The sequence below is a fragment of the Salvelinus fontinalis genome, chromosome 14, assembly GCF_029448725.1.
Source record: "Salvelinus fontinalis isolate EN_2023a chromosome 14, ASM2944872v1, whole genome shotgun sequence".
Classification (NCBI taxonomy): Eukaryota; Metazoa; Chordata; class Actinopteri; order Salmoniformes; family Salmonidae; genus Salvelinus; species Salvelinus fontinalis.
In genome coordinates this window covers 55513425-55539258 of record NC_074678.1, presented here as the reverse complement: position 1 = coordinate 55539258, position 25834 = coordinate 55513425, and the positions used below count along the sequence as shown (strand labels likewise).

The 25834-nt window shown below is 43.1% G+C and overlaps 1 protein-coding gene across 11 annotated transcripts in view; it reads right to left on the bottom strand.

The window, feature by feature from the left end:
* Positions 1 to 25834, bottom strand: part of LOC129811123 (ephrin type-B receptor 3-like) — a 97190-nt gene that overhangs the window by 35185 nt on the left and 36171 nt on the right. For 7 of the 11 annotated variants that reach the window (XM_055862321.1, XM_055862327.1, XM_055862328.1 and 4 more), the window contains exons 2-4: positions 11004 to 11068; positions 6731 to 7436; positions 1721 to 1876 (exon numbers count right to left, since the gene is read on the bottom strand). In XM_055862321.1, coding sequence (XP_055718296.1) covers positions 1721 to 1876; positions 6731 to 7436; positions 11004 to 11068 — 927 coding nt within the window. The remainder of the gene's footprint in view (positions 1 to 1720; positions 1877 to 6730; positions 7437 to 11003; positions 11069 to 25834) is intronic. The other 4 variants (XM_055862320.1, XM_055862331.1, XM_055862326.1 and 1 more) reach the window with 1 other exon arrangement.

Here is a 25834-nt window from a genome sequence, read left to right as displayed (position 1 = left end):
TTTTAGGCGCTATACAAATTCAACAGTCCCAGTCAAGACGGGGACTTCAAATAGGCCTGTGGCACGTCAAGGGAACTGTAACCTACTGTTCGGATGAGTTAAATGGAAACTGAAGTCTCACATATACATAATATTAACTCCTGCAGAATTAAGGATTTCTTGCAGTAAAATTATAGATCAAACGTAGGCAAACATTTTATTCGGTAACAGGAGTGGAGAAATATGATTTCTTTCTTTCAGCATCTTGAGAGAACGCAAATACGCTGTTAGATATCATCTGTCGAGGTGCTATCTTCAACAGCATCATAAAAGCTGATAGTATTTCAACCACATAACATATGCATCCAATACAAACTGAAATATTTTCAGAAACATGTTGTGTCGTTTTCATAGATATCTTTTACTTTACAACCAGTCAAACAGATGTCATTTGGACATCTTGCACAGAAAATCACAACATTTTTGGGGGGCGATTTCAATTTCTCCCCAGTCCCTAAATGTCTTTGCTACGTGAAAGAAGCAGAGGTAACAGAGAACTTTACAATCAACTACATTAAAGCATTCATTCTTTCTATTTATGATGTTATTCTGGTGAGCAGGGGTTTAATTACTCTTCTAGGGCAACATATATAATGACAGAAGAGAAGCTGCATATATCTAATTATAGACTAACAAATAGCCTACCAAAATGTTTGAAATTATATGCAAAAACATACATGAATCAGGCAAAAGAAATCCTGCGACCCCTGTCAAAAAAACGATCCACCGTATCTGATTGTAGCCTAGAGCACATTTTCATATATTATCGGGTCAGTGTCGGTTGCGGGCCTCAGATTTTCACTTTATCACTTACAGTCCGGCGGATGCGAATGGGTTATTAGCAATTGTGGCCGGGTGCGGGTGAACAAACAGCTAACCCATGCACCACTAACGTGCATGCGTGACTGTGCACTCCTGTGCACATGCATGAATATGTGTGCTTGTGGAAACAGCTAAGGGGGACAAGAGAGACTCTTGGCAGGAGGCGGAGCAATTGTTATCCAATTATTGTGGCCTTATCTCTGCCTGCACTGTGGGAGAATCAAACAAACCTCCTAACAACAAGAGAAAATTGGCCCTCTGTTCACCACAAGTGAAAGGATTACTCCCTGTGTGTGTGTGTGTGTGTGTGTGTGTGTGTGTGTGTGTGTGTGTGTGTGTGTGTGTGTGTGTGTGTGTGTGTGTGTGTGTGTGTGTGTGTGTGTGTGTGTGTGTGTGTGTGTGTGTGTGTGTGTGTGTGTGTGTGTGTGTGTGTGTGTGTGTGCATGCTCTCTTTGCTCTTAACTAAGACACATCCACTAGATAAATTCCTACACTCTGTCAGTGAGAGGTGGCGGCTGCACAGGCGGATAGGCTACGGTGTGCAAAAAGCACTGATAACGTTGGGATAGCGCTTGGAAAACATTGGGAGAGAGTGGCTGTGTTTGTTGTACATGTGGCAATGTGGGAATGTTCACAGGCCCTTCAGAGAGTGCTGATAAAGGTAGTGAGTGAAGGTCATAGTCCAGCGAGAAATTCATCGTTTTTTGAGTGTCTTAGAAGAGGTCGGGAATGGCTTAATGGCTGCAGAAGTGAACACACAACAATACCCACAACCTCAGTGTATATTCAGGCCTTTGAGTGTAATAGCATATTCTAATGTGTGTATTATGACAGCAACTAAATGAGAAAAAAAACGTACTGGTGCAGGCATTGTCAGGTGAGTCTGTGTCTGAGCGGTAGTAGCCGTTTCTGCAGGAGCACAAGCTAGCTGCTCCAGAGCTGGTCCGGCTGTTTGGTGGGCAGGGAGTACAGAAGCCCTCACCCTGCTTGGATTTGAACGTGCCCGGGCTGCAAGCTGAGAAAGGGAGAGGTCAAAGGAGTGAGTCCAAAAGCCAGGAACTACACAGATAAGGTGGACAAGGTTAACACGGGTGAATGAAAGCACTCGTTTGAATCTCAAGAATAGCAATATTGTACCTGTGTAAAGCTAGGTTGTAGTTGTTTGTATTTGCATTTGCGTGTGTGTGTGTGTGTGTGTGTGTGTGTGTGTGTGTGTGTGTGTGTGTGTGTGTGTGTGTGTGTGTGTGTGTGTGTGTGTGTGTGTACGTTGTCTTGGCACTCCCTCTGAGCATCTGTGATAAACTATGGCTTCCGATATGATTGACAGCTCTCACTGCCATGTGTTTGTTTGTTTTTGTTTTCCTTTTTTCCGCCGCTCTGGAGAGCACATCCCCCAGCAACATTACAGGAAGAAGGCATTTAAAGAAACACGCAGTCCTTTGCATAAACCCGTGCACGGATGCACACGCTGTCATCCCAACTTACTAACACACCCCTCAGAACAAACACACACTAGCGTGAAGCCTTCCTCGGAACTCCTTCTCTTATCCCTGATACACACACACAAATGTATGCACACACACACATATGCATGTTTGCCTTCACACATACGCACACGTGCACAAGCACACACCCATGCACACACACTTCCACGACACTTGGGAACAGCCTCCACTTCCCAGTAACATGCTCTCAGTCCTAAGAAGCTTTTCTCAAAAGTGTGCCTATTGTCTTCCTTTTTTCAAATCAATCCAATTTACTGCAACACTAATGGATAAAATATCTGTCATAGAGAGCATTTGTTCTCAATGCTAAATGGTAAAAGTAATACATTAATCCATAAAATAAATCCATAAATAACGCCTCAAGCAGAGAGCGCATAGTTTCTCCGATGTGTAGAGTTATAACATTGTCGACCGGTGCCCTTTGTAGACTCCCTATCAATTTTTACAGGGCCTGTTTAGAAGTTTATAACTGATAAGTTATGAGCTAGCATGCCGGACAGGGAAGCATAGCATAGGCAGTAGATGGCACTCTGATCTGGAACATTCCAGCCGTCTCTATCTATTTATCTCTCACTAAACTGTCTTGTTAAAAGATGAATGGAGGTGGTATGTTAATAAAAAAAAGGGAAGGGAAGGTGAGACAGCAAAAGTTGCTTAGCATGATCCGCTATGCCGCTAACTCACTCGTCAATGTCAAGGTTGCTTGGTTTTGGTTCAAAATGTTAATTCCTGTGTTGCTGCTGGGTTTGTATCATTTAGAAATTACGTCAGTGGTAGCACTGTGGGACTGGTTCTTGTCACATTTGTCACCGTTTTGCTGTGTGTGAAGGTAAAATATTGGTACAAAGCCGCATTAGCTGCTGAGTGGTGTGCATTAGCACTGAGTGTGTTTGTTCTTCCACCATTAATCACAGACACCCACATCAACAAAAAGCGCTAACATCCTGGCATGATAACATTTTTACCATTTAACATTTGTCTTCTTAGTCATGTTCGTGAACATCCTAGTTGTGCTTGTGAACTTTGCAACTACGGAAATAGTTTTTTCAATGTCACTATGAAGTTACAATCCATATCATATTCTATCATATTGTCCTGTTAAAAAATATATATTTCGGTCAATGAAAACTTGAAAAGGCGAATTTTCAGGTTTGATGGGACACTATCCCAACTAAAGCTTCCTCGTTAAAGCTGCAACCTGATCAAATTCCTCCTTTGGCCGCCTTTCCTTACAGTCCTCGGCTGCCAATGACTGGAATGAATTGCAAAAACCACTGAACCTGGAGACTCATAACTCCCTCTCTAACTTTAAGCACCAGCTGTCAGAGCAGCTCACAAATCACTGCACCTGTACATAGCCCATCTGTAAATAGCCCATCCAACTACCTCATCGCCATACTGTTATACATTTTTTGTTCCTTTGCATCCCACTATCTCTACTTGCACATTCGTCTTCTGCACATCTATCACTCCAGTGTTTAATTGCTAAATTGTAATTATTTCGCAACTATGGCCTGTTTATTGCCTTACCTCCCTTATCTTACCTCATTTGCACACACTGTATATAACATTTTCTATTGTATTATTGACTGTATGTTTCTTTAGTCCATGTGTAACTTCATGTTGTTGTTTGTGTCTCACTGCTTTGCTTTATCTCGGCCAGGTCGCATTTGTAAGTGAGAACTTGTTCTCAACTGGCCTACCTGTTTAAATAAAGGTGAAATAAATAAAAAAAATATATAGAAATGTGAATTATAGAGCTGTCATTCTCATTGAAAGCAAGTCTAACATGCTGACCACACTGCTTGCGTTGTGTGCACGAGCGTTGCAAAATACATTTATACATGTTATTCAATCATTGCACCCACACTGCTCGTGCTCATCAACGAGCGTCTACGTGGTCAGGCGCTAAAATAGAACTTGGTTCTATATGGGATCCTTGATGCACTGCAAGTCCCGCCTCTCCCATCTCCTCATTGGTTTTTAGGAGCATATACCCACGGGCCATCTCTTCATTGGTTTTTAGGAGCATATACCCATGTGAGTGATTGAAAGATGAACTGATGTCCACACTCCAGAACCCGTCGGTTGGCTCAGTTGGTAGAGCATGGCGCTTGCAACGCCAGGGTTGTGGGTTCGATTCCCATGGGGGGCCAGTACAAAAAAAAGTATGAATGTATGTACTTGTAAGTCGCTCTGGATAAGAGCGTCTGCTAAATGACTTAAATGTAAATGTAAATGTAATGGTAATGCACCTTAGAGTTGGTTGCCAACCACCATACAAATTCCAAAGAAGAAGAAGAAGCCTGAAGGAGGAGAGATTACTAGAAACAAACGTTTACCGTTTTATCTGTGGATTAATTGCCAGAGTAGAGGACCTTGTGCATTTCAGGTAAAATAACAACCCAATGTTTATATCCCAGGAATAATTAGCTAGCAACAGCAAGCTAGCTAAATTGCCATACGTGTTTAATGCTTTTTGACCTGTCCCCAAATGTATATTGTTGGTTCAGGGTTTGTTTTGATATTTCAACCTGTGTGTCCTGATCGCGGCTGGTGTGGTTGGACAAAATCAACTTGCGCACAGTTTTGGTCAGCATGTGAGAAGCGATAGATATGTTCTATGAGCGCTATTTCTATGCTTTCCGTGTTGAAGTTTTGTTTTTTGCGTCTTTTACTTTCAGTTTTGTACACCAGCTTCAAACAAGTTGAAAATACAATATTTTGGGTTATTGAATATATTTCAATAACCACAACAGTTTAGATGGTAAATGATTCACATGAACTGAAATTAGGTGAACTATTGGAATTTCTGCATATTGCAGCTTTAAACGAGGCAAGTGTGAATGATTGAAAATGCTGATCAATCGCTTCCAGTGAGGTAAGAAGTCATCCCCCTTTGCTTTCATCTTCCCTCCCCTTCGAACACCACTCCTGACAGGGCGAAGAGGGGGAGGGGGAGAAGGGAAGATGAGGAGGAAAAGGCAGAGAAAATACTAAACCTGCAGGCTCTTTTTTTTGCAGATCTCTCCCTCCTCTCTCTCACTTCCCATCTCTCTCTGTTTTCTTCCTCTCTCTTTCCTTCCCTCTCTCTCTCCCTCTCTCTGTCTCGTACCATCTTATGCAGAGCAAAGGGCTTAAGGAACTGATTAGGATGTGTGCTGAAATTGGAAGTGAGGAAGCAAAAAATGAGTGGGTTTAAAAATGTGGAGCGGTAGGGAAGGAAAAGAGGAAAAAAAAGGTATCGATTGATTAATATTCATGTGGATGTCCTAACCGTGCTCTGGTGGGGTATTAATGAAAGCTTTAGATAAAGGAAGGGAGGGAGGGGAATACATAAAGAAGGAAAGAGGGGCAGGATAAGGAGAGAGAGAGAGATTATCAGGTAGAAATACAGAGAAAGTCACAGAAAGAAAAAAAGACAGAGGTTGGCTCGGAAGAGAGAGTAATAGATAGATACTATAGAGGGAAAAAGAGAGAGAGAAAGAGAGTAAGAAAAGACACGGCAGGGAGATTTATCCCCTGTGGTTTCCGGGTCGACTTGTTTAGAGAGCGTTTTTTTAGGCCCAGTCGCCAGGGCTTTGCCCTGGAGCTGCCAGAGGAGTTTTTAACCACACACCTGCCACTAGATTTGCTGTGGCCACTCTCCATTAAAGGTGGACACACATTCGCTAACCTCCATTCAACGCCATATAGGGAGCTATCTCCCTTTCTGTTCTTCTTAGACTTCACGATCCCTAAGCTCCCTTCCCTATTTCACACGTTCTACCTTTGTTGATCTCTTTCCTGAATCTCTCAGCCCTCTCCTCTTTCTGATAGCGGGGTGGTATGAAGTGCAGGCCCTTGTGGTTTTTTACACATTTGCACACCATGCATCACAATCAGCAGTGCGAAATGATAACTGACAGCGGCCTACCTCTCATCTCCCCTGCTCTCCAACGTTCCACTACCCCCCCCCACCCCCCACCCCCACCCCACCTCCCCACTCTGTCATCCTTACAGTTGAGCCCTGGCCTGCTGTTTTAATTCACCTTGGTCTAGACTTCTGTGCACCTGTTATGTTCTCTATCAGATCTGGCCCTCCTAGATCTCTCCAGTTTTCTCCAGTGTCATATAGGTTACTGACAGCAGCGCCTAAGCATTTTATTTATTCATCAACTCACTGTCTGGGAGAATTGAGGTCAGGAGAGTAGAGGCTCAGTTGAGAGAGTGCCACTAACTATACGATGTGTTGTGTTTCTCGCTGTTTCATGATAGTTGGGTGCAAATGTACAGTATCTGGATGCATTTTGCACAAAATGGCTGCCGTCAAAAGGAACAAGAACATTGGGTGATGACCCAAAAATGGCCGGTAAAAAACTCACCCTGACATTGTGTGTCCTTGATGTCACACTCACCCTGACACTGGGTGTCCTTCATGGCGGGTTCAAACCCATTTGCACAGGTGCACGAGCCAACAGGAACCATCCACTCGCCGTCCCCATTGCAGTACAGCTTGAGAGGCACGGACACCTCGAGAGCGTTAGAGACGCATGTCCCTGGCGCGATGACCAGCGACGTGGCCTCGGCCCCTGTGGCCGTCTCGGGGAACACGGCGAAGTTCGCAATGGTGGTTGAGCACTTCTTATAGAAGACCCGGACGGATATCAATGACATACAAGCCCCCAGGTCCTGGAATGCCAGGTAAAACCCAACCTTGGATAGAGGTCCGAAGCTCCGCACTTTCGTGTTCACCCTTCCCGACTCCAACATGGAGAAACTCTCATCGGGTGCGATGGTGTCCACCTTCACGTAGGGGTTCTCCATCCAGAATGGACTTGTCTCCGTGGCCGAGTCTGAGTCGGACTCGTAGTAGAAGAGGTTGAAGGTCTCCTTGCAGGAGCCGGGGATGTTGGGGATGCTGTTGCAGTCGCGCACGGTGAACTTCATCTCCACGTAGACTCGGAGGACGTCTTTGCGTGGGATGAAGTCACTGCGCAGCCAGTTGTTCTGATTGCTCTCCCGCACGTTGCACACCTGGTACGTCCGGATGGGGTTCATGGCATCGTCGTAGCCGCTCACCTCCTCCCACTGTGGATGGAGAAAGAGGGAAGAAGAGAGGGAGAGAGAGGGAATGAGAGAGAGAGATGAGTGTTAGGGTCAAACAAAGGTCAAATGTCCTATAATGTATGCATTCTTAAACACATTGGCACACATACACACTCTCACACACACATGATAGCTAAGGAATTATGTAAGGAGTGTTAAATGTTTCCATCGCTAGTCTGTTGGTATAAGCCTTAGGTGTGGATGAAAGCGGCAGTACACAGCACATCCAGGGTTTGTGAGGTACTTAACATGATGTACAGCGCTCTGTTCTGGCCTCAGATACTAAGTCCAATAACACAATTCGGAGAGAGAAATTAGGTGAGGCGTTAGGAACGAGCAGATGAAAGAAAAAAGGAGTCAAATTTTGGGATTTGTGCCTTTTCAATTACGCCCCGATCGGCGCTGTTAAGTCGAGGCCCTTTTCCACCCCCACCCACCACGGCCTTTCATCTCTGGTTGCCACGGTGATGAGTCAGGAAACAAGGGACGGCGAATTCATCACAATTACAGAGGAGTGTCAACCCGGGTGCGTCCCAACTGAACAGCACTGGTTGTTTACCTCATTCTCCAGGTTCGTTGTAGTCGCTGCATCGCTTCACAAGCAATTACCCTTCAATTACGGAGCAACGATCGCATCGTCCTCTACAGCCTGCGAAAGGAAACGTGTAACCTTTTCTCCCTTTCCTTCCTACGTCTTTATCTCTCACCGTTGGGAGACAAATACATAAATTGCTGAGGAAAAGCTCTGATTACGGGTTTCAGTAAATGAAAATATGTATGCAAATTGGCAAATGTATTAAGTGTTATATACAGAAAATACATAAAAGGCCTGGTTGGGTGAATCTTTTAATGGCATCCAGGTTTAACTTAATGTGTTTCTCAATACATGGCTCCACTTGGCTGAGGATGTTTAGAACGATAAACGTCAATCGAAACAAAACAGTCCGTTCAAGTTGGGCCAAATGGAAACATGCTTAGTACTAGAGAATGTCATCCCATACCCTGGGCTTCCTCCTACACTGTAGCTTGAATTTGTGCTCATCTCAACGGTATTTTCTTTTTTTTAACCTTTATTTAGCTAGGCAAGTCAGTTTAGAACAAATTCTTATTTACAATGACAGCCTAGGAACAGTGGGTTCCTAGGCTGTTACTGGCCCAATGCTCTAAACACCAGGCTACCTGCTGACACATACTGTATGTGTGAGGTTTGCTGTTTGTACTGCACTGTAAAGAAGTCAGCCAGAGTTGACGTGGGCCATCATTCACACGAAGAGATGCCTCCCTGGCCACCAGTTCATATTTCAAAACTATGCTTGCATATAACGACAGGAAATTCTGAACCTATGCTGGTATTCTTTTGTGCATTATTTAGTTGTTTATTAAATTATATTCTTAGCTAAATACATTACTATTTAATAGTAGTAGCCATAATACATACATGGCACCATGCAGGGTTCTATATATTGTAAATGAGAACTTGTTCTCAACTAGGCTACCTGGTTATTAAGTAAAGGTGAAATAAATATAAAAATATTTTTATATGGAACCATTTTGGTTCAGTGAAGAAGAACCGTTAGTGTTCTGATCAAAGAATCCTATCAAAGGTGTTGTTTATGTATTATGGCTACTACTATTAAATAGTCAAATATTTAGCTAAGAATATAATTAGCTAAAAAACAATTCCGGGACAACTCTCAGGCAATATCTCAATAGTGGACAACAGCAGTAACGTCAGTCTTTGGAACATGTACAAGAGCCACGTTTAAACTAGGCTTTCAATTTGCCACCTCTGGGGAAAATTAGTTTACCACAGAACTTTGGACGCTGCTGAAATACAGACAGAGAAAGACAGAAAATAATGAAAGTTTTCTCTCCGAGGCTGAAGACTCTTAATTAGGGGCCTAATATGGATGTAGCGGAGGCGGGCTATTCATCCAGCAGGACCCTCTAGACCTGTGGAGAGAGGGGGGCTTAGCTGAGGATCAGGCCCAGAGAAGGCATTCATTTGTGAGCTATCTGCTGGAGTCGAGGCCGTTGGGGGAATCAATAATCACCAGCCAGGTCAATGAGACGAGAGAATGTATGAAGTGTGAATGGGTATTTAGTTCAGTGTAATACATTGCCCAGTGTGCAAGAGGGAGATTGTGTGTGTGTGTGTGTGTGTGTGTGTGTGTGTGTGTGTGTGTGTGTGTGTGTGTGTGTGTGTGTGTGTGTGTGTGTGTGTGTGTGTGTGTGTGTGTGTGTGGAGGTTAACCCCATGCCACACGTACAGCACAGATGCGGACACTTCACGCCAGCCCTGCATACCAAACCTGAATGAATTAAGTAGGTTGTGTGAAAGAGGGTCAAATTCTTTGGCATCAATTTGGAACAAGATGAATAGTTATGCAAGCTTTACAAGTCAACTCCTTTTTCCTTTTGTCCTTTACAGTCAAAGGCTCTACATTTTACTTTCAGATTCCCTGGGACCTTGGTGCAGCCGGGACAGTGGATGTGAGGGGGATGTGAGGACTCAAGCCTTCTCCCAGACCTGCATACCAACCGAGGCAGCTAGATAACACATCGTCAAGGATTAGCCATAAATGCTAGTTGTCACACTAGTTTCCTCAAACCATAGTGTGTAGTAAAGTTAACATGTGCTTAGCATGTACCAGCCTGTAAGCTCATGTGTGGTCTGCTAATAGAACCAATGCTAATAACAGTCATTAGAGCTGTGGGCTCCTGCATGCTACATGCTACAAACTGCATGCTGCATAATAAGGGCTACATGCTATAGGCTACAGGCTGGCTGGTCGCTAGTAACACCTTGTTATCTGTTTCTGTGAAACCCCCTGGAGGCTACATACTGATCCCAGGGAGAGCCATTTACTCCGCTAGAGCTTGGAATTCCCCCTTCAATGGCCATCTGTTTGGGGAGAAATGGCATGCCCAATGTGCGTGCGTGCACAGACACATACAGACACAGACGAGAAAAATCCAGACGCAGACATAAACAGACATACAATACAAGAACACACACACACATACAGCTCACTTTACGTACACATTGCACACACATACACACGCTTCCATATTGGGCAGAATGGTATGTGGAGATACTGTCTATCACACATACACAAACAGAGGTCAATGTGTATCAGACCCTAGCAGCACCACGCTGCATCACACTTGTGTGTTTGCCTCTAGACCCACCAGGCCTGTTATTGTCATGTGGAGAGGAGATGCTGCTCAGTCTACATCTGTGTTTGTCTTCCTATGTCCACACACACAGCTCTGTATCAGACTAATGTACAAAGCGAGAAGAGGTAATCTCCCAACACAGAGAATGTGAAAGAGAGACAGTGACTCAGACCTGGCCGTGTACCTTTTCACATACCTACCTGCTGCTGGAGTCACTATAATGAATGTTTTGTTAGGCAGTTAAATAAAAATAAAAAAACTTTACATAGACACAGATGCATTGTGCATACATACACGCACATACACTGAAACACAGAGAGACACACATGTGCGATCAAACACACACACACACACACTCCAACAATTTACCCCAGTTTCAGGATGTGCGGTCCAGGCTAGTTCTGTTGTGGCCCACTTGGTGTCCATTAATGTTTCTGTAAACAGACAAAAGGAGACAAATACTTTAGCGAAAGAGGAACTAACACAGACGAAATCAAGTAAACCTGCAACAGTTACCAAGATAACGGCATCATAAAAATACAAGTTACTTCTGAAGTAATCTGCTAAACTTTAATAAAATATTCTCAATTTAGCGTAAAAAAATATATTTAGCGTAAAAAGACTGTGGAGGAACAAGACATCTAAGTGGGTGATCTGGGAGGTGTTGTAGACGTTTTATTTTGTTGCTCGTTTTACTAATTTAATTAGACATGTTTTTACAGGGCCAGGAAACAACCATGAGTGTCATTGAGAGACTATTCCACTTCTTAAGCATGTGCAAATGAGGACACTCACTCTCTCACACACACACACACACACACACACACACACACACACACACACACACACACACACACACACACACACACACACACACACACACCACACATACACATTGTGGTAACAAGTTATAAAACTCAAAAATATGTATTTATTTATTTAACTTTTATTGAACTAGGCAAGTCAGTTAAGAACAAATTCTTATTTACGATGGCCTACCCCGGCCAAACCTTAACCCGGACGACGCTGGGCCAATTGTGCGCTGCCCTATGGGACTCCCAATCACGGCCGGTTGTGATACGCCTCTAGCGCTGAGATGCTGTGCCTTAGACAATTGTGTCACTCGGGAGCCCCAGATACTGTATATAACTTGAATAGAAGGCATGGATAAGGGTGTCATAAACCCACAGTAGCACAAAAGAAAATCTCTTCACCCAGAAGAAAGGTCAATACACTTAAATTTCCCTCGCTTTTTAAAAACCAGCCAATCCCCTTTCACTGTTTTCTATTTCTCCCTCTCTCTCTCTCTCTGTCCTCCTACTGTTCCCTCTTTCTATTGCCTAGGCAAACAGTCTCGCTGTGAGAGAGAGAGAAGAGAGAGCGTGTGGGGAAGGGAACACTATAAATTAACTATTTTACTACCTGGCACTTGGGAAGCAGTACTAAGCAACTGCATGTGTTATTATCCTACCACTCTGCTGTTCTACAAGACAGTAAAGATCATGGAATGGTGCGATACCAAAAGTGAGCCAATGTTTGCATTGGCATACAATGGAAAGTTGTACAGTACCTTTTTTCCACAAAGGCCTTGCTTTTCTTCTCTCTCTCTATCCTCTCTCTCCTCTCTCTCTCAATTAAATTCCATTTCAATTCAAATTGCTTTATTGGCATGGGAAACGTATGTGTACATTGCCAAAGCAAGTGAAATAGTTTTTTAATCTAAAGTGAAATAAACAATATAAAATGAACATTACACTCACAAAAGTTCCAAAGGAATAGAGACATTTCAAATGTCATAGTATGACTGTACAGTACAAAAGGGAAAATAGATAAATATAACATAAATATGGGTTGTATTTAAAATGAAGTGTGTTCTTCACTGTTTGCCCTTTTCTTGTGGCAACAGGTCACACATCTTGCTGCTGTGATGGCACACTGTGGTATTTCACCCAATGGATATGGGAGTTTTTTAATTCTATGTGGGTCTGTGTAATCTGAGGTAAATATGTGTCTCTAATATGGTCATACATTTGGCAGGAGGTTAGGAAGTGCAGCTCAGTTTACACCTCATTTTGTGGGCAGTGGGCACATAGCCTGTCTTCTCTTGTGAACTAGTTCTGCCTACGGCGGCCTTTCTCAATAGCAAGGCTATGCTCACTGAGTCTGTACATAGTCAAAGTTTTCCTTAATTTTGGGTCTGTCACAGTGGTCAGGTATTCTGCCACTGTGTGCGCTCTGTTTAGGGCCAAATAACATTTTGGTTCGCTTAGTTTTTTTGTTAATTCTTTCCAATGTGTCTGTCACGCCCTGGCCTTAGTATTCTTTGTTTTCTTTATTATTTTAGTTAGGTCAGGGTGTGACATGGGGAATGTTTGTGTTTTGTTGGTTTTGGGTGTTTCTATGGTAAAGGGGTTATTGGGTGTAGTATATGGGTTTGTGTTGAGTTCAGATGTCTAGCGTTGTCTATGTATGTTTAGTTATCTAGGAGAGTCTATGGTTACCTGAATGAGTTCCCAATTAGAGACAGCTGATTTCGGTTGTCTCTGATTGGGAGCCTTATTTAGGGTAGCCATAGGCTCTCATTGGTTGTGAGTAATTGTCTATGTAGAACGTTTGTAGCCTGTATGTATGTGCACAACGTTTGTAGCTTCACGGTCGTTTTGTTGTTTTGTTCGTTTTGTTAAAGTGTTTCGTGTTTATTTTTTGTCATCTTGGAAAATAAGCCATCTTCTTTTATTTTAAAACTGCTGCGTTTTGGTCCGTCAATCCCCCACACGATCGTGACAGTGTCAAGTAATTCTCCTTTTGTTTTCTCATTAATTTTGCTGGTTCTAATAGTATTGCTGTCCTGGGGTTCTGTGGGGTCTGTTTGTGTTTGTGAACAGAGCCCCAGGACCAACTTGACGCTTCTCCAGGTTCATCTCTCTGTAGGTGACTGTAGGTGATGGTTTTGTTATGGAAGGTTTGGGAATCGCTTCCTTTTAGGTGGTTGTAGAATTTATTAACGGCTCTTTTCTGTATTTTGATAATTAGCGGGTATCGGCCTAATTCTGCTCTGCATACATTATTTAGTGTTTAACGTTGAGGATATGTTTGCAGAATTCTGCATGCAGTCGCAATTTGGTGTTTGTCCCATTTTGTAAATTCTTGGTACGTTAGCGGATCCCAGACATCACAACCATAAAGGGCAATGGATTCTATAACTGATTCAAGTATTTCTTGCCAAATTGTAATTGTTATGTTGAATTTTAGGTTCCATTTGATGGTGTAGAAGGCCCTTCTTGCCTATTCTTTCAGATCGTTCACAGCTTTGTGGAAGTTACGTGTGGCGCTGATGTTTAGGCTGAGGTATGTATAGTTTTCTGTGTGCTCTTGGGCAACAGTGTCTAGATGGAATTTGTATTTGAGGTCCGGGCAACTGGACCTTTTATGGAACACCGTTATTTTTGTCTTACTGAAATTTACTGTCAGGGCCCAGGTCTGGGCCCTGACAGTAAATCTAGGTGCTGCTGTAGGCCCTCCTTGGTTGGGGACAGAAGCACCAGATCATCAGCAAACAGTAGACATTTGACTACAGATTCTAGTAGGGTGAGGCCGTGTGCTGTAGACTGTTCTAGTGCCCTCGCCAATTCGTTCTCTCTTTCTCTCTCTCCTTCAGTCTGTTTCAAGTGTTCCAGGTGAAATGACATGAAAAAGGGAGCTGCATGTAATCTCCTTTTCCGACTGCAAATTCCTGCGTTGAAATACTTATGCTGACAAACGCAGATATTCTCGACCGCATCGAACTCAAAGACCTCTCTCTAGTCAGTCAGACTAGCTTTGTAGCATCTCTTTCTTTTGCAGAAACGTCCCATTTATGTCACCCTGTTAGGTTTGAGTGACAGCATCTGAGAGAATGTGTCAGTGTGTACATGATAGTATGTGTGTATCTTCTTTGCTTAGGACTTCCCCATCTGACTCACACATCACAGTGTTCTTGTCAGACCACTTACAAGCAAGCAACCACACAGGGAGATGATGAGGTACAAAGGTATACAGTGTTAAACTACTATAGTACCTAGTCTATTAAAACAGACCATGTACACCCTACATTAGTGCTAACTTCACTGATAATGACAGTGTGTGACACACACACACACAGAGAGACAGTGCACGGAAGGCCAGACTCAGTGTTAACTATGGAACATTCAGGAAAGGAGTGCATGTGCATGCAGTGGCCTAGCCAGTAGGTTCTGCAACTTTCTGTTTTGTTTGAGCTCTCGGCCGGTGTGTAAACAGTATATATCTACGGCAAAGCCCCCTCATTGTGCCCAGCAATGAAGAGGCAATCCTGAATCAATTGGGCAGAGCAATGCCACAGTGACCCCGTCATAACCCGGATCGTCATCACTCCCCAAAATCAGTAAGGGCCACAAGGCCAGCAAGAGAGCACACACCGAGTCCATGGAACTGCAACGCAATCACTTTGAAGTCGACAGAAAATGTTTTCCATACAAAATATAAGACAAAACCTCGTTTTTTTCCCCCCTTCTTACTGGGCCATGGCAAAAAAAAGGATACACAGAGAGCTAACACACCTAACATGCTAGGCAAGAGAGCTCTTAAAGCCCTGACCCCAAAAAATAACCTGACAGACAACTCTTGAAAGAAACAAACATACACAGCTCAAAAGGTATTGTCCATCAGATCACCTTTTTAGCCCATTTTAACCTTCCAAATGTCCTTTTGAAGTTTTACTATGGGACACCACAATCAGAGAGAGTACATCTTGAGGATGTCAGACAGAGGGTAAAACATTGACAGAGTAAAGCTATAAAAGGCGGTGTCATAAAGCAGTGTACTACATAGACTGGGGCCGTTGGCAATGGGATAGCCGCCACACTGACATGCAAATGTATTCTTTTAATCCATCCATCTCTCTTTCTCTACCTCTCTTTGCATCCCTTTATTTCTCTTTCTCGCTGTCATCGTCTCTCTCTCTCTCTACATCTCTTTCTCTCTCTATTTATTCTCTCCATACAGTATGTGAAGCTTTAGCTCTGTTGACTGTGTAATGATGGATGGTACAGTAAGTCTGGCCAGAGGTAGATGTTTTCCAACCACCTATACTGTACTGGGATGGGTGGAAGATCCCTGAGTCATAGGGGATTGCTGAATAAAAGTGTTATTTACAATGTAGGTTAGCTCTACCCTACCTAGATCAGCACTGTGTACAGTGAGGGAGAGGTGGGGAGGAGGAGTGACACAAAAGCTATGATATAAACATGACTCACTGACCCTGGATCATACATAGAGAATATAAACACCGTGAAACATGGATGACATAGACATCACACACACACAAACACGCACACATATGCAGGCACACATATTAACATACAGGCCGGCTGGCAGGTAGGCACGCAAAAACACACACGCACGCACACACACACACACACACACACATATTAAAATACAGGCTGGCAGGCAGGCACACACACATACAGACTACCCGACAAGGCCGGCCCATATACTCTAATCCCCTAATGACAGAGCAGGCCTAATAACATGGGGAGCCATTGAAACACTCATTCCTATTGAGTCTGAAAACACACACACACACACACACACACACACACACACACACACACACACACACACACACACACAGCACACAGGGTTACAAGCCTCTTCAAATATGTCTTTGTTCAAACAACCAGTCATCTCAAAAAAAAGAAGAAAGGGGAAGAGGGAATGGGGGGAGAGGCAAAAGCGCCATTATTGACCTAGAAGAATGTGTGCTCGTTTCCTAGGCCAAACCTAACTCCCAGGCCAGGAAGAGCAGACAGGTGAGGGATCATCTAGTAGTGTGTTGCTCGTACCTACAACCTTTTGTTGTTCTTTTCTGCAAGTAGCCTCTTTTTACAGTTGACCCCTCAACAGTTCAGTTACGGGAGGAGATATTTTCTCATCTGGCAGGGAATGTCAATGGATATTTGTTGGTGTTTCAGTGACTTCCTGAATGATAAATGTTGTGTTAGCTTAGTTACACTGATGCTAATTCTCCAATTAGCAAATTTTCAGCAACTAGACCACAGTTTTAGCCCGCCTGCAAAATTCGGGAGGATTTTTTTGTTGTCGTTGTTTTCAACAAACACCGTTGCACACACACATCAGCGTTTCTGTCTTGAGTCCTTCTCTTTCCCCAGTTAATTATCGTTTTTTCTCTCTTCTGAGCGCCTTTGTTGTGTCCTTCCAGAGAAACACGCAGGCGCATGGCAACTCGACTTCAACAAAGGCCAAGCCTGCACCGTCGCCAAACACTTCAGCTCTGTTTAGCCACAAAACAGTGAAATGTGTCAACAATAACCAGAGGATCCCCAACGTTAAACGTATTAGTGCAATATTAGCCTAATTGCTTTGTAGGCTGCTTTTGTTGCCGCTGCTTTTATCAAGCCGAGAGGAGAGGGGCAGAGAGAGAGGAAAATAGAGAGAGAGAGAGAGAGGAAAAATCCAATTTCAATTTGAATGGGGCAGGCAGCCTCTCTCCCTTTGTACCGCGATAGTGTGCCATGATTAGGAGGGGACCCCGTTTTGTGCTGAGCCCCCCTGCTTGGGTAATTGGTCGACGTGCTCGATGTAGGTGGCTGTGGTGTTCCCCCTATTTCCCTCTGTGGAATTCCTTCAAAAGACCCCCTTCTACCCACCCCACATTTCCCCCCCAAATCACCCCACCTCCCATGACACCTCTCCCCTAGCTCCCCTACTCTCACTCTCGCCACTTGCTGTCACTCATGCCACAATGGCTGTCACAGAGCGCTTGCCTCTGTGTACTAACCGGGTTCCACTGTCAATGCTGGGCAAATGAGCTCTCTCACTGCAGGGCGACACTAATGAACACAGTCCTCAGGGGCCACACAGTTTGTTGGCCCCCTCATTTACTTGGCTTATCAAATGGATTGCAGACTTAATCGTGTTAAAGGTTCCTCTGACTGTCTGCCTCATTGCTTGGTTGGCTATCCATTTTTATGCAGCGATAAATAAATCGTGGCAGTGTGGTGACTACGATAAAATGTGATTAGTATATTTCATTTCTATGGCAGCCTAGACAGCGATGGCGACGGTAAAGTAGATAACAGGGGATAGAAGCAAAGTCCTTCATGTTTTGTTTGTCACATCAAAGGGAGTGTAGGGAATGGATTGGGGGTCTGAGTTCACGTATGCATCATTTAGGGAGAGGAGCAGTGGCCACTGGGAGTTAAAATGAAGACTGGTGATTTGATCACGTTGGTGCAGTAGTCTCAGACATGGGCTTGTTCTCAAACTGAAACAGCTGAGAAGGGAAAGGCTGACTCAAGCACAATATTCCTCTGTTGGTGTGTGGATTTTTGGAGTATGTGTGCGTGCTATCAAGAGCTCTGTCTGTACTAGTTCCTGTATTGCCAGTGGAATGGTCTCTTTTGTATTTTCTGACATTCTTTCTTTCTCTCTCTCTCAGCCCCCCTCTCCACACTCCCCCTTTTCTTTCACTACGGCCTGTAATTACAGAGCAGAGCGGATCTGACGAACAGGTAGCCCCTAGGGCGGCTGTCTGCAAACCAGGTGTGTGTGTGTGTGTGTGTGTGTGTGTGTGTGTGTGTGTGTGTGTGTGTGTGTGTGTGTGTGTGTATGTTTGTGGGCAGAACTGCTGATGCTGACAGTATGGTGACGGGACTTTAATGATAGTGTTCAGGTCTTGTCTAAGGAGAGGCTAACATGTCTAAGAGAAGACTAACTGCTTTTATGGCCATGTTTCACCGTATGACGTTACGCTGTAGGGCTGCGCAAGCACACACACCGAACCCCCCCCCCCCCCCTGCTCTGCTCTGCGATGTAGTCATCCTCAACCCCAAACTGATTTATGACATTCAGACCATGTGATTTCAAATCATCTAGATCCGCCATGCATTGTGCTCTACTTACAGGAAATCACACATTGGCTTGGATTTCCGAGGGACTTGGGATAAAACTTACTTTCTTTAAAAAAAACAAGAGTTCTTTCCACTGGACCAGATCTTATAAGATGAGTTCGCCATTTTTTGTTCACCAAATTTCTATTTTGATGTAAATGGCATGTTATACAAGGGTCCAGTTGTGATTTCACTTCGTTTTGAGAAACTATTCCTACCTGCAGTAGACGTCCTCATTGCTTGATCTGCAGTTTCCCCTACCAGCTGTGCTGCTTCTCCGTGTCGCTCGTGCTGCATCTCCGTGTAGCCCGCACAGCACAGCTGGTATGAGAAAACCGCCCGAGTCGCACATAATGGAATTTGACGCTGTTCAATATTACACAATGTCATGTGTACAACATCTAAAGACCTGCATCACTATACTGAGTGCTTTGCCATTTCTAAGGACGTATTTTGGGTGTTTTGGAGCCTTTGTTCACGTTTTTCCGTAGCCACCATACTGCAGAACGAGCAATTGCGGGTGGAGGAAGTTTCTCAAAACCAAGTAAAATTGCTAAAATATTGTCTGGACCCTTCATTCGCATACCATTTACATAAAAAATTGAGATTTGGTTCAAAAATTGTGAACCAATCCTTTAAAGGGATTTCATTCCACTTTACCCAATTCAACTTTTCCTCCATTCATTTTTCTTTACCTTTTTAAAACTTCTTCAGAAATAACGTTTGTCTTACTGCTTCAATCTAGTAATTGCACACATTTGCCATTTCAGCAAACATGAACACGGCGCTGTATTTAGTCTAGTCGTCAATCAATCTTCAAATGGGTGTGGGAGTTGTTTTCAAGTAGTCTCCGTCTGCCAGTAGGTCTGTTTGTTTCTATAATCTCATATTCTCAGCGATGACTCAACTGCCTGGGTTGAAAAAAACCAAGGTAGGAGTTTACCCTTGCCCATAGTATCTGCATATGGAAATGCAGATCTGAGCGCTGTGTGTGGGGCCACAAGTGTTTGTGTTAAAGTGCGTGCATCTGCAAGTGTGTATGTGTGTGTGTCTGTACAGCTGTTAGTTGAGCTAAGTATAAACTCACGCTACCTTCAGGCTACGAGACCAGGAGTATGATTCATATTTAAACACACAATAACCACAACCCCATGTGTTTTGATTGATTCATACTACTCCATAATTGCGACAGACAAGCTCACACACTCATTCTCAGGTACACGTTCCAAAATCCTATAAAAAGCCCTCCGTGATACTGAAAATAGCCACGTGCTGCACGCTCCGTGATATCAAACTGGCCATTACCCAACTTTCAATCCTGCCTATTTATACCTCGACTCCTCTCTACCATACCATTTTAACATCACTGACTTTGGTACCCATTCCCCACAGCCATTCCCCTACGCCAAACAACATTTCTCTCTTTGTTTTACCGTTTAATACACATAGCTGCCGTCAACGCTTGGCTGTCAGGTTTGGCAGTCAGGATAGCCAGCTATAAAAGTTGTGTGGCTATACATGTGTGCTGTGCTCACGAAATGTCAAGCTGTCACCTTCACTACTTTAGCCATACAGACAACCAGCTAACTAGCCACGAAATAGAGATGAGAGTCATTCATATTTATCTGTTGGATTTAGGTTATGGTTTGTCATATTTGCTAGTTAAAGATATTCATAGGCTATATATTGCCTCGTTTTCCTATTATTTGACAGCTTGCTTAGCTGTCGTGTTATGGTAGAAGCCCCCACAGTGGAGCTCAAATGATATTCAGTTGCTGTGAAATGTGTTTAAATAGCCAGTTGCTTGTTTTGTCCTGTTTTTACCGGTGCTATTCATTTGGAACCTGTCCCAGCTTTGTAACTAATTATCTAACTCTGTAGTTGTCTGTCAGGCAAGAAAAGGAGAGTTGAGTGTAGGCGACAACATTGTGCTTTGCTCGCAACGCTGTCACTTGATCGTCTCACTCCCTCCCTACAAAGACAACTAGCTAACTAAGTCATCTAACCATGGGTCTTTGAGGTGTATAAACCATATATAGCCTTTACGGGTATAATCTAACTCTGCTGGTCATCTATGAGCATATTTATGAACGTCTTTCTGTGTGCTCCATGATGTCTGAATACCCATCAGCCTAAAAAACATATAATACCAGTCAAAAGTTTGGACACACCTACTCATTCAAGTGTTTTTCTATATTTTTACTATTTTCTAAATTTCTAAAAAATAGTGAAAACATCAACACTATGAAATAACACATACAGTTAAAGTCGGAAGTTTACATACACCTTAGCCAAATACATTTCAACTCAGTTTTTCACAATACCTGACATTTAATCCTAGTAAAAATTCCCTGTCTTAGGTCAATTAGGATCACCACTTTATTTTAAGAATGTGAAATGTCAGAATAATAGTTGAGAGAATGATTTATTTCAGCTTTTATTTCTTTCATCACATTACCAGTGGGTCAGAAGTTTAAAAACACTCAATTAGTATTTGTTAGTATTGCCTTTAAATTGTTTAACTTGGGTTAAATGTTTTGGGTAGCCTTCCACAAGCTTCCCACAATAAGTTGGGTGAATTTTGGCCCATTCCTCCAGACAGAGCTGGTGCAACTGAGTCAGATTTGTAGGCCTCCATGCTCGCACACACTTTTTCAGTTCTGCCCACAAATTTTCTATGTGATTGAGGTCAGGGCCTTGTGATGGCCACTCCAATACCTTCACTTTGTTGTCCTTAGTGTTTATACTTGCGTACTGTTGTTTGTACAGATGATGTTGTACCTTCAGGCATTTGGAAATTGCTCCCAAGGAAGAACCAGACTTGTGGAGGTCTACAATTTTTTTACTGAAGTCTTGGCTGATTTCTTTTGATTTTCACATGATGTCAAGCAAAGAGGCACTGAGTGTAAAGGTAAGCCTTGAAATACATCCACAGGTACACCTCTAATTGACGCAAATGATGTCAATTAGCCTATCAGAATCTTCTAAAGCGATGACGTCATTTTCTGGAATTTTCCAAGATGTTTAAAGGCACAGTCAACTTAGAGTATGTAAACTTCTGACCCACTGGAATTGTGATACAGTGAACTGTAAGTGAAATAATCTGTCTGTAAACAATTGTTGGAAAAAATACTTGTGTCATGCACAAAGTAGGTCCTAACCGACTTGCCAAAGCTATAGTGTGTTAACAAGAAAATTGTGGAGTCGTTGAAAAATGAGTTTTAATGACTCCAACCTAAGTTATTGTAAACTTCCGACTTCAACTGTACTGTGTGTGTGTTTGTGTGTCTGTCTCTCTCTCTCTCTCTCCCTCTGTTACTCTGTTCCTCTAGGTCAGTGAAAGTGAGGGAAGTGATGTGAAGAGTCAAGGCCCAGCAGCAGAAGGCAGGGAGGAAGACGAGTTAGAGATGATTGGAGGGATAGAGATGTGGAGTGAGGAGGGAGGAGGGAGGAGTGGAGCGAGAGGAGAGTGAACGGAACATTGAGAGGTAGAGGAGGAGGAACAGGAAGAGGGAGAGCACACCGGTGATGGGAGCCTACGTTTCCATGGAATGTGTCTGCCCCAAGTCTCGGGCTCCCGAGTTGCACAGCGGTCTAAGGCACTGCATCTCAGTGCTTGAGGCATCACTAAAGACACCCTGGTTCGATTCCAGGTTGTATCACAACCGGCCGTGTTTGTGAGTCCCTTCGGGCGGTGCACAATCGTTCCAGCATCATCCGGGTTTGGCCAGTGTGGGCCGTCATTGTAAATAAAAAAAATCTAATCAAATAACAAATTCTTAAGTCTCACCTTGTACCACACAGCTTACATTGTGCAATTTGTCTGTCTCATTTGTTGAATTTGGATCTGAAAACTGCATGTACCTACATAGCTTCTCAAAGCGGTTGCGCGGCATATTGCTACCTATGTATGGTACCCTGAGGGTGGCGTCAGTAGACTAGTGTGGGGGACCCTGCAAAGGCCCTTTCCAGAAACCGCATGCATTGGTCCCCAAAGGCATTCAGAATGCAACTTGTGCATTCACTTTGGGATGGCTACAGTGGCAGGAAGCGGTGAGCCAAGAGTGTGGCACGTGGAGGTTTGGACCGAGTTGTCACTCAAACCACTACCTGGTGTAGTTTGACGGGCATCTGGAGTGGACGCAGGGCAGAGAGTGGGAGTTGTGTGCTTTACATGTTCTTTTCCACTTTGCTGGATGGGGCTGTGTTTCCAGAAGTCCCATGACATGTTGTAGGCTAAATGCAAACACTAGAGTGACAGTGTGAAATAATAATTTGTCCTACAAATCTTATAGGGAAACTGTGTATTTCTTTTCGGGTTGTCTCTGACCAGTAGTTATCTGTCTATCTATTACATTCAGTGAATTAACTGAATTGTTGTCAAATTAGGATACTATTTCTACATTTTGTTTGAGGCCTGGTCTGTACTACATGTTATTGAGAGAGGTTATCTAGATTTGCAAGTCTCTGAATAGCTGTTTGCAGTTTTACATTGTTACAGAAGAAAGTGTCGTTGTCAATCAAATAGCCTACTTTGAATATGTCTGAATATTGTCCTCTGGTCAGATTTTAAGATTATTTGTTCAATATTTATAAGTATAATATATTATGCATTGTTCATTTTGAGGGAGAAATAGTGAGTGTCTTTACACGATGGCTGTTACTCCTATTGACGTGAATGTGGCGTCATATTAAAGAAGAGGTTAAAAGAAAGTGAATTTGGAATTGTCATTTGTTCTTTGTTTTTGAGCTATGTCTGTGTGTATGAAAATGTTTGAGAAAAATTGCTTCATTTTGAAAATTCTCAGTCATCTACAAAAAATATTTGAGAATTCGTTTGCGGTCTAAAGGGTTAAATGTGTTTCCAGAAAGGGGAATAGGGTGGTGGAGTAATTTATTGGATAAGATAAGGGCGTAGTGATACGCTTTGATTTGTTTCTTTGTCTGGCCCAAAAGGCTTCTGATGAATCCTCAGTAGATCTAGCTAATGAGCAAAGCTGCTCGCCGTTAACAAGCCCTCATAAGAGCCATATGAGGAAGTGTGGACAGGAATATATATGAGGCCTCAAGCACCGGGGCTAGTTCTGTCTCACGGTCTCTCTCTGTGTGTGTGTGTGTGTGTGTGTGTGTGTGTGTGTGTGTGTGTGTGTGTGTGTGTGTGTGTGTGTGTGTGTGTGTGTGTGTGTGTGGATGCATGAAATGTGTGTGTGCCTGTGTGTGTATAAATTCAACTGGCGCCTCTCTCTTACAGGGATTTTTGCTTTTAAGTGTGTGGGTTACGGTTGTGCCAAACCTCAGTGACACCGTCCCGACATATTTAGATCACAAACAAACACGCAATATGCTTTATCAGCCAATATAATCCAAGAGCCAAGAATCTCCCCTTCGTTCACCTATACTCAAACCATCTCTCTCTCTCTCAATTCAATTCAAGGGCTTTATTGGCACGGGAAACATATGTTAACATTGCCAAAGCAAGTAAAGTAGATAACAAACAAAAGTGGATAAAACAATCAAATTAACAGTAAACATTACACTCACAGAAGTTCCAAAAGAATAAAGACATTTCAAATGTCATATTATTTCTATATACAGTGTTGTAACGATGGTGCAAATAGTTACAGTACAAATGGGAAAATTAATAAACATAAATATGGGTTGTATTTACAATGTTTTTTGTTCTTCAATGGTTGCCCTTTTCTTGTGGCAACAGGTCACAAATCTTGTTGCTGTGAAGACACACTGTGGTATTTCACCCAGTGGATATGGGAGTTTATCAAAATTGGGGTTGTTTTCGAATTCTTTGTGGCTCTGTGTAATCTGAGGGAAATATGTATCTCTAATATGGTCACATGTCTCTATCATATATATATGCTGCAAGGAGGCCTGAGGAGCGCAGATGTGGCCAGGGCAATAAATTGCAATGTCCGTACTGTGAGATGCCTAAAACAGTGCTACAGGGAGACAGGACAGACAGCTGATCATCCTCACAGTGGCAGACCACGTGTAAAAACACCTGCACAGGATCAGTACATCCAAACATCACACCTGCAGGACAGGTACAGGATGGCAACAACAACTGCCCGAGTTACACCAGGAACGCACAATCCCTCCATCAGTGCTCAGACTGTCCGCAATAGGCTGAGAGAGGCTGGACTGAGGGCTTGTAGGCCTGTTGTAAGGCAGGTCCTCACCAAACACCACCGGCAACAACGTCGCCTATGGGCACAAACCCACCGTCGCTGGACCAGACAAGACTGGCAAAAAGTGCTCTTCTTTTTTCTTTTTCTTTTTTTACCAGACTTGTGGAGGTCTAAAAAAAAATTCTGAGGTCTTGGCTGATTTATTTTGATTTTCCCATAATGTCAAGCAAAGAGGCACTGATTTTGAAGGTAGGCCTAGAAATACATCCACAGAAAAAAACTCCAATTGACTCAAATGATGTCAATCAGAAGCTTCTAAAGCCATGACATCATTTTCTGGAATTTTCCAAGCTGTTTAAAGAAACAGTTAACTTAGTGTATGTAAATTTCTAACCCACTGGAAATTGTGATACAGTGAATTATCAGTGAAATAATGTGTCTGTAATCAATTGTTGGAAAATGTACTTGTCATGCACAAAGTATATGTCTTAACCGACTTGACAAGAAATTTGTGGAGTGGTTGAAAAACAAGTTTTAATGACCCCAACCTAAGTGTATGTAAACTTCTGACTTAAACTGTGTGTGTGTATATATATATATATATATATAAATATATATATATTTATCACTTAGCTGAATATGCCTATGTGACAGAGCTTGAAATGTGGCCATTGCACATTTTAAACCACTACATGAGCCCATAGAGCCACACATTGCATATAAAGCTGCATTCAATGTGTTGCCATATACTTTCCCAGTGTTGGGTGTGACTGTGAAAAACCACATTAAAGGCATTTAGTTTACTAATGCTGTTTACAAGTCTCTCTAGATGGGAGAGTGTGAGAGAGAGAAAAAGGGAAAGGAGAAGGGAGCCAAGAGAAAGAGGGGGAGGTGGAGATTGAGGGAAAAATACAAAAAACAAGCCAGAATACTGAGAGAGAGAGAGACAGAGAGAGACTCCCCTATTCCCCTATCTCTGTGTTCCTTTCATTACGACAGCGGAGGTTGGTGGCGAGGTGACCTTGAGTGTTAGTGTTTAACGTTCTCTCAGATCAGTGTGGTCTCCTACTGCAGTCTGCAGCCGCCCAGAGAACCATCTCCCTCTCCTCTTCAATCTTCTCCTAGATTG